Source organism: Pundamilia nyererei, unplaced genomic scaffold (assembly GCF_000239375.1).
Source record: "Pundamilia nyererei isolate P.nyererei 1_Seehausen unplaced genomic scaffold, PunNye1.0 scaffold00108, whole genome shotgun sequence".
Taxonomy (NCBI): domain Eukaryota; kingdom Metazoa; phylum Chordata; class Actinopteri; order Cichliformes; family Cichlidae; genus Pundamilia; species Pundamilia nyererei.
In genome coordinates this window covers 1,274,090-1,283,892 of record NW_005187509.1, presented here as the reverse complement: position 1 = coordinate 1,283,892, position 9,803 = coordinate 1,274,090, and the positions used below count along the sequence as shown (strand labels likewise).

The 9,803-nt window shown below is 43.6% G+C and overlaps 1 protein-coding gene across 3 annotated transcripts in view; it reads left to right on the top strand.

Moving 5' to 3' along the window:
• Positions 1 to 9,803, top strand: part of htr4 (5-hydroxytryptamine receptor 4) — a 165,127-nt gene that overhangs the window by 87,224 nt on the left and 68,100 nt on the right. For all 3 annotated transcript variants that reach the window (XM_005741224.1, XM_005741223.1, XM_005741225.1), the window contains exon 4: positions 6,639 to 6,839. In XM_005741224.1, coding sequence (XP_005741281.1) covers positions 6,639 to 6,839 — 201 coding nt within the window. The remainder of the gene's footprint in view (positions 1 to 6,638; positions 6,840 to 9,803) is intronic.

The window sequence follows — 9,803 nt, the reverse complement described above, 5'->3', positions numbered from 1 at the left end:
GTGTGTGTGTGTGTGTGTGTGTGTGTGTGTGTGTGTGTGTGTGTGTGGCATGTTGAAGTCAGTGAGTGACGGCATGTCTGCTGTGATGTCTTACGTTGCTGAGGTGAGAACATTTATGTCTTTGTTCTTTTGTCCACTGGGAAATGCTCAGTGGGGACGTCCCTCTGGTGAACGTGGGTGATAAAGTAAATAGGAACTCTTTGCACATCATTTACAGGAATCATGAGTATCCCAGGTAGGAACAGCTGTTAGATTACCAGTGGTGAGATCAGTCACTGTGACGGTGGTCGTGCCTGTCGGTCTGTAAAGGCTCACATACAGTTGGTGTGTGATTTGTGTGGTTTTGGGTTTATATGTGGGACAAGTGCTTATGCAAACCAAAAACTGTAAACAAAAGATGGACAGAGTCACATCTCCCATTATTTTCTGCAGCCTAACATTAATCAGTCATGTTGGCTTTTTGGAGCCAGAACTGATCATATTTGGAGGATGCTGAGCTCAGTAACATCCAGATAAAATCATTGAATCTCACTGTGCCCCAAAAAGTCTTGGACAATAATGTTAGTACAGTGACCTCACAGCAGCCATGGTATTGGTCACATGATGTTATTAAAAGTGCCTCAAAAGGCTCCAACAGCGCAAACCTGGCCCAGAGGTCCAGTTCAGGAACTCCAGCCGCCTGTGTCGCCTCCACCTGTCAATAGAATCGGGGGCTGTGTGTTTTGGCAGGTACGCGTTGGCTTCGTTTTTCAGACCTGGAGGCTGACACCTGACAGCGAGAGAAGAGAGTCACTGTGAGACAGACGAACAGTAGCTTACGTTCAAATATTTCTGTCCTGATGGGAGTTTAAAAGAGTTTAAAGTGAAAGTGAATCATACAGCAGTCATCAGATCTCAACTCAGTTAAACAATGATGAGTAGATTATTAATTAATTAATTAATTTATATGTAGGGCTGGGCAATATGGCCTAAAATCCATATCGCGGTATAATTTGAAGCACGTGCGGTAACGATATAAATATCGCGATATATTCTTTTCTTCTGTATAACATTTTCACAAAAATCGAGAGTGTTCCTTATGTATGAATTCTGGTTGTGCTTACTGACCTCGAACAGATTTTAGCGTGCAGAAATCTGTTAAAAAATGTTTTAGTACAACTTTGGTAAGCCGCACTGCTTGATGGATTGTCAGAGCATTATGGCTGCTGTAGTGAGAAGCTTCGTGGAGTAATCTGGGTCCAAAACTCCGTCCACTTCAGGTCCCAAAGTCAAACGAACACTAAGAGTTAAAAACGGTCTAAATTCTTTCATATTTAATGAAATCATCAGCGTTGTTGCTTTACCAGGTGTAACAATTACGTTTAACATCCATGCATCCATGAAAACAGAATTTATTAAATTTAACGGAGTTACAAGTTAACAGGAAGTTAGCTCGCTAGTTTCCACCTAAACATGACATACCATGTTCCGACTGAGAGATTTTTGTAACTAATTAAAATGTACAGCTCTGCTATCACTTCCAACATAAATGAAGACAGAAAACTAAACAGCAGTGACGTTTGCAGGGTTCCTGAAGTTGGACTACCTGGTATATAATGTTGTGCTACGTGACGTGATTGCTAGCGACGCAGCTGTGTTAGCATAACATTAGCACAGTGAAGCTGGAGGATGAACGCCAACGATTTTTCCACTCGATAAAAGTTAACGTGAGGGATTGTGGTGGTTAGGGACAAATGCAATCGCATAGCAGGATGCTATACACGGGCCAAACTTCAGTCAGGAGAACAACTGAGATTATTCATCCACAATACGAGGTTAGTTATTAATATGCTGCAACAACATGGGAATAGAGCAGCTGCGAGAGAATTCAACATTAATGAATCAATGGTACGGAAGTGGAGGAAGCGCAGTTTTTGGCTTTCCCCATGTTTCAAAAGTGCTTCATCTCTTTGCTATGACTGTCGCCCGGCATAATTTGTAGATGATAATGGTTGTAGCCGCTTCAACATGTGAATGAATAAAAAACGGTTCCAGCAGCTCATGGATGACTATCACCCGTCTGTTTGTAGTCTTGTTGTAGTCAGAGAAACTCAGATTACAGCATAATGCCCATTCCTCCTGAAGCTGCTTTTCATGTGCCTTTGTAAATGTCTTCCTCATCCCTCACTGCAGAGTCGCTCTCACTCAGTCTGGGACCAGCTTTTCCAAATTTATAATCCCAGTTACTAAATTAATGGGAACCCCCGATTCAGGGTCACCTGATCCAGCCCTAACTATATGAAGGTTTGAATCTTAAAAGTAGAGATAGTGTCTGTCTCTTGAATCCAAACTGGAAGCTGCTTCCACAGAAGAGGGGCCTGAAAACTGAACGCTCTGCCTCCCATTCTACTTTTAAATACTCTAGGAACAACAAGTAAACCTGGTGCTCCTCATTAATTTGCGAGGAACAAATTAATGAGGAACACAGCCATTTGGTGATAATATAATATAAGATAACATTAGCAGCTCAATATGTCACAATCAGAATAATTTATAAATAATAAAAACTGCTGAGTAAGTCTCTGTTTCTCTCATAATCTTTCATCTGTGGTTTGAAATAACCTGAGCGCTTTATTCTTGTAACCAGTAAATCATCGAGGCAGAGGTCGGGTTTTTCCACAGCAGCCAGGTCTGTGTGAGGGAGCTCAACAGCTTAGAGGCATTTTACATGTTTACCTAATGTACAGTACACACACACACACACACACAGTAAACACCAGCAGAGGGTGATTCAGAGGGTGGTAAAGCACTCATCATGAAACATCACACAAACAAAATCACTGTTACCACCTTTTGTTTCTCTCTGTGTGTCATGTCGAGTGTGTGAACACACACACACGCTGCAACACAGTGTGTGTGTTTATAGACACTGAGCAGCTCTGCGAGCACTCGCTATTATAAACGGGTCGCAGCAGAAACTTTGCTTCCACATTTCTGATTTTGTCTTTTAACATCAAAGTTTACATCATTTACAAAAGTAAGAACTAAATTCATCAAATAAAATAGTTTAAGTGAAAAAGAACATGAAAGAAAAGACCTTTCCAAACGATTCGTTCATTCTTTCCATTGTTTTATTTCTGCCTTTGAGATTGTCGTTAAATTATCCCTGCACTTCATTAAAGTGCTATTTGGAGTCGTGTTTTTAGTTGTAGTCATAAAATATTTGGCTGACTTAATTGAGTTTGAAATTATTTTTTCTGATTTAAATGAATGAAATAAATAACTGTGTATCCTCCAAGGATTAATTCGGTGTAATTGCTGATTTCAGGGTTTTGTGCTGTTTTTTTTAAAAAACATTAAAGTTTAAATTCCTTTATTATTATTCCAGACTGCACCTCTCAGAAATTCCTCAGAAAGGCAGTAATGAAATAAAAATCCAGTTATGGGGATTTAATTGAACTGTAGGGTTTATCATTCCCATTAAAGCTTGTCTTTGTGATTGTGTTGTTGCAGACGCCGTCGAGGCCTCCGGCTCTATTCTGCAAAACAAGATTACAAGCTTTGTGCTTTTTATCGGCATTTGTTATAAATGCAGATGGTCGTTTAGTTTACGTGGCTTCGCCATCAGGAGGTGACCCAGCCAGAAATAGTTTGACTGGACAGGACAGAAACGTGATGAATATGAGAGCATCTGAAATGATTCCTGCATGTTTGCTTCTCCTCTCTGACCTTTCTGTTTGAATCATCTTTTCTTAGATCTTACATGTTGGACGTCCTCGTCACACAGTCCCTGCTAATAAAGTTTATTTATTCAAAGGACTTTCAGCTAAACACAGTCTGTCATCCTGACTAAACACAGTGCCTCCTCCTCCACCTCAGGGCTTCTTAATGCTTCTAAACTGCTCTGAATTATAGCCAACACAGCTCCGTGTGTGCGTGTGTGTGCAGGATTTACTGCAGGCAGAGGTGTACCGGCCTGTTCCAGAGCAGTGGATGGATGGAAAGCCTTCGCGGCCTTTCCCTCGTACTGAGGTTATTTATAGACGCGGACATTGACAGCGCAGAGACGAGGCGGCTGACTGACCGACTTTTTGTCTGCAGAGCTGTTAGTGGTGGTGTTTTCTGCCTTTGAGTGAATTACTGACTGACTGCTGTGCAGCTGCCTTTTTGTCCATCAGGTTATTAGTGGCATCACAGACAAACTGTGATGCCACTAATCAATAGCTGAAATTGATTTGTTGCACACACAAGTCCAGGATTTTACAGCTGACTGAGAGTGGCAAGCTATCACCTCGTCTCAGGATTTCTTTGTTTTGTCAAACTGCAGTAAGTGTGTGTGTGTGCGTCTGTCTGTCCAAGGTGTGTGAGCAGTGAGGCACAGTTTAAAACCTGCAGAGTGAAATCCATAGAATGTACTTAAAAAGATGGAAGTAAAGCTGATTTGGGGAGGGGGGGGGGTGAATGCTCCATCATTTAGAATGTTAGAAATGATGAATATGATGGCCCATCGTCGGATAAAATAGATGATTTATGGCAGTTTTTTAACACCTGGATCAGTGTGATGTCATAGAGAGTGGCTATTTCTAATGAGGTCATCTCATTCATCCCACCTACAGTTGTCTTAGAGGGGGAGGAGCTAAAGCAGCATGTTTCAGACGGAGGATGAACTGGGAGGTGTGCTGTGCAGCTCCAAAGGTTCGGGCATGCTCAGCACGCGTCCGAAAATTTAACCCAGCTGTGACAAAATAAAACAGGAAGTAACAGAAGACGAGAACACCTACACGGGGCGACACTGCACACAGGAAACACAAAACACTAAATAAACCAAATCACCTGAAGCAGAAAGCTAACAGAAAGTAGACATTAACTGGACTAAAGTATAACCAAGAGACTCAAACTCCAGCAGATAATCCAAAACATAAGAGAGAATAAGTGGTTTTTGTTTGTGTGTGTGATGCTGCAGAGTGCGACATGTGTTAACATGTGCTAAAACACACAAAATCACCATCAGGTTTGTGATGGTGATAACAGATGCCGCCACATGCTCGTTACTAAATCAGGCTCATCCCACATTAGCAGACTCGTGCTGAAGCCACACCCACATTTCTCTATTTGAGGTCAGCCACTAACCAGAAGGTCAGTGGTTCGATCCTAGGCTGCTCCAGTCTGCATGCCAAATATCCTTGGGCAAGACCCCATGTTGCTCTCCGATGCATCCATCAGAGTGTGAATGTGTATGAATGGTAGACTACTTAGCACTTAGGTCAGAAAAAAGTGCTTGTGTGATTGGGTGAATGAATTAGTTGTATAAAGCGCTTTGAGTACTCAGACAGAGTAGAAAAGCGCTATATAAGAACATGTCCATTTCCCATTTCCGTACAGACCCCCATGCTTGCCCACAACCGTTAAGAAACGTGTAGGCGACACAGAATCACTCAGAGACAAGTGGTTCATCGAAAAGTGAAGGCTGTTTATGCTTTGAATGAAATGGGCTGTGTTTCTGACAACATGCGACTCATCAAATCAATAAAAATGTGAGCAAAACGTTATCAACCTCCTCTCTCTGAACTGCTGACTAGCACGAGCCCGCTGTAGCAATTGGTGAAGAAGATGAGAGTAACTGTCTGTGGTTTTTGTAAAAAGTTTGTCGTCTTTATCTTGGTGAAATTGGAGGAGTGTGACTCGTCTGTGGGATCCGTGCTGCTGGATAAAGACAGTCACTTAACACAGAAAAAAGGAACAAAGACTCAGCAGGAGCTTAGAAATCAGTGAGGATTCATCCCAAAATCTCATGTTCTTCACTCAGACATGTACGTGTGTGTGTGTGTGTGTGTGTGTGTGTGTGTGTGTGTGTGTGTGTGTGTGTGTGTGTGCGTGTGTGTGTGTGTGTGTTCCTTTTCAGTGTGTGTGTTTCTTACGTTTAGTAAGAAACACACACACTGAAAAGGAGCAGCTGATCGTGCACCACTGTGTGAAAAGCACACATGCAAACTCAGTCAAAGGGACGCAACAAAGGATGGGGGGGGGGAGTAACAGGAGCAGTGTAAGAGGACAGACTCACACACGCGAACGGGAACCAACAAACCTTTAATCAGCCAAACCTGAGGCACCAAACCCATAACATGAATGTAAGGTCACAGCACAGACACAAATCCTTCTTAAAACCAAAAACAAACCATGACACACTGTCCCGCTTCTCACCTGTGAGCTATTGGCCAGTCACAGTCCTCCCTGACCTCCCCAGGACAGCATGCATGTCTGACAGGTCAAACATGCATGCTGACTCTGATCAGAGTATTCTGAGAGGGTGTGCTGCAGGAGAAGAGCTTTAGTTTTAGACATTTATTCATCTTTAAAGACCTTAGAGTTTTAAATAGCCATGCTGTGGGAGGAGCCAGATAGGTGTGGACCCTGACTACAGGGACTAGTGGTCGCTGGGTAAAATGCTGCTTCCAGCTCGGGTCTAAGGACGCAGATGGAAGCACTGTGCTCTCTAAAATACATACTTCACATTCTTAAACCTGACAGGCTCCAATGGTTATGACCTCAGTCAGAGAGTAAGTGCTCTCAGTCAGTGCGTGCAACTCTGACAACGCATGGACATCCTCCTAATGTTTGCATTTATGATGAACTAACTGATCCCGCCTCTCTTTCTTCAGGAAAATCAAGACCAACTACTTCATCGTGTCGCTGGCGTTTGCCGACTTGCTCGTGTCGGTGCTGGTGATGCCGTTCGGCGCCATTGAGCTGGTCCACCAGCACTGGATCTACGGCGAGACCTTCTGTTTGGTGAGGACTTCTCTGGACGTTCTGCTCACCACCGCGTCGATACTACACCTGTGCTGCATCGCCCTGGACAGGTGAGACCGTCTGACTGTCTGTCCTCTGTGTGTGTGCGTGTCTGATCTGCTGGAATCTACCACTTAACCTGCACCACTCTCATTCTCATTGGTCGGGGTCTCTCGTGCATGTGTGCACATATACTGAATATAACGATTGGCTGCAGGCCACATCAAACCATTGGCTTTGATTGGCTGGCTCGAGGCTATCAATTCCCACACCTCTGATGGAGGGGCTCGTTTTCTGTTCTTAATTATTCGTCATCCTGCAGGAGACTGAGGTGTGTGTGTGTGTGTGTGTGTGTGTGTGTGTGTGTGTGTGTGTGTGTGTGTGTGCGCATGTGCGAAAGAGAGAGAGGGCGTGAGAAATATTTTGACGGTTTTTCTCTGCTTTCACAGACAAAAGCAGCTCTTCTTTAATTTCAGGGTGAAGACATGTTTTAACCTTTAAGTCAAATATTCCTAGCTTGTGTTTCCTTGTCTTTTATTAAAGTTGCTTGTATCATGTTGTTTAGGATTTTGCAGACAGCTGGAGTGAACATCAGCATTTCTTCCTAACTTTTCAAACACAGTTTTAAATCCCACCAAAGTGATCCTGAGGGAACAAATTAAGCTGCACAGCCTCCTCCACCTGAAAGAGCTCTGAAAGTCAGAGTTTGTGGAATATGTATTTGGCTTCACTCGAACTTTGATCTAATCTAATGACGTTTGAAACTAATCAGATGCTATCTGTGTACAAGTGTGAGCAGCAGCACTATTGAAATGAGTCTGTAGCAATTACAGCTAAGCAGTGAGATGTGGGTGAAAGCAGAGCTGCTGAGACAAAGCACAGTTAATCTTCACACGGACTCTGGGAAAAGATATAAAACCGGTTTCAGTGGCAAACACAGCCTAAATGTGTTTTTCAGCTCTGAAAATGCCATACATGACAAAGTTATGAGAAGGCTGGTAAAGTAACTTGAACTGCGACCCACTCCTGTGAAAATATTCACAGTATGAAGGGAACATTTTACATGTCTTCATTAGGTTATTGTACAAAGATTCAGCTGGTTGTGAGCGGGCCGAGGCTGGACTGTTTGGATTTGAATGATTTCACGTGGAGCAATCCTCATTACAAGTTGCTGTGTGGCCCTGCGGGCCGGTGCTGGATGCTGACGAGCGCTGTGCTGTGCATCATTCACTAATGATGTGTCCATAATCAGAAAACAGGCAGGACTCGGTGACCTGTCTGAGGCCTGCAGGCTGAATGCAGAATAAATGTTTAATGACTCTGACCGTTATTTATCTGTTTCACACCAGTGAGCTCCGTCTCTCACATGTTTGTGCATGTATTTTTAATGCAGAGCCACAAACAACAAAGGAGGAAATGGTTTCTTTATTAAATTATCTGGCTTCGGGAGTTTTGTATTCCTGTGTATGTACAGCTGTCTCTGCATCCTGGCACAGCTTCAATTACCAATTCATAGCAAGGCAATCGCCCCTCGTTACCCTCGAGTGCCCCGTCCCCTGTGTATGATCAAATCTACTGTGCCCTGCATTTTCCTCCCCTACCTGCTAATTAGCTGCACACACACTTCCTGCTTTTAATGTGAGTGACAAAGTGCATCAGTCTGTTCAGCTTCTCGATTATAAAGTTCCTGCTGTTCCACACGCGGCCAGCCGAGTCTGTGTTTTCCTAACAGTAGCTAGATGGTAAATGGACTGACTCTTATATAGCGCTTTTCTACTCTCCCGGAGTACTCAAAGCGCTCTATACAACATGCCTCATTCACCCAATCTCACAAGCACTTTATCTATACGTAGTGCTTTCTAAGTACATTCACACACATTCATACTCCGATGGATGCATCGGAGAGCAAGTTGGGGTTAGTATCTTGCCCAAGGATACTTGACATGCAGACTGGAGGAGCCAGGGATCGAACCACCAAGCTTCCGATCAGTAGATGACCTGCTCTACCTCCTGAGCTACAGCCACCCCACTGAAGTGCACACGCTACAAATCGCATACGTGACACAACCGTCCACACGTGTGAAAACATACCGTCATTTTGATTAAGAGTTACAGGTAATGTGATAATTAATGAGAAAGGCTGGTGAGCTTTAATAACATGTCATTACTGTAAGAAGAGGCAGCTGCTTCAGAGCAGTTTGTAAACCGTAGAGCAATAATCACAGGTTGTCGTGTGTCTGCCTGTTGCGCTGAAAACCTGACGGATGTCACAGTGTGAAAGTGCAGCAGTTTTCTATCCGTCAGGCAGAGAGAGGCTGGAGCTCCATATGGTGCCCAGATTAAATGTTCCTCTGATACTGTGTAGGTAACATCCCACAAACAGACACATGGACAGAGGACAGCAGAAACAAATGTGAGCACTGGTTCCGTTACAACAACTGGAAAGCAGAAATTCTTCATATGCAGTTTTACTTCATATGAAGTGTTATTCTGTAAAACATGTAACGTAGCGTCTGCTAGCACACTTTAGCCCCGACAACAAACCTCTTCATGAACCGACGGGTCAGCTGTGCCCCGTTGTCTCGGAGGCACACTCCTTTCGAGGTAGAAATCAAGTGTGTCAGAAAAACATTTATCGACAATGTGAATGTGTAGAATAACCATGGCACGGAAACTGAAGGAGAAACTGTGGAGCTGAACCAGAGGGTCCTCATTTATAGTGAGCATGAATATATACACCTGATAGGGAATGTTGTAAAGTACAGCTGAGCTCATGTTGAAGCCGGGGTGGGGCACAGTCTGCAGGTTCTTATAAAAGCAGTAATCCTGTCCAGTAGGTCCAAGTTTGGGCAAAGCACGCCGATGCTCTCTGGTCTCAGGGTGTCACATGTTGTTCTGGACTCTGAGGGTTAGCCTTTTTTGGAAATGCATAAAAGTTAACCTGGAGGCTTGCTTTTGGTTTTTCAGTTGCTTTGGCTTAAGTTGCATTAATCACTGTGAACTATCCTCACTATGTGATCACCCGAAGGGGGGGG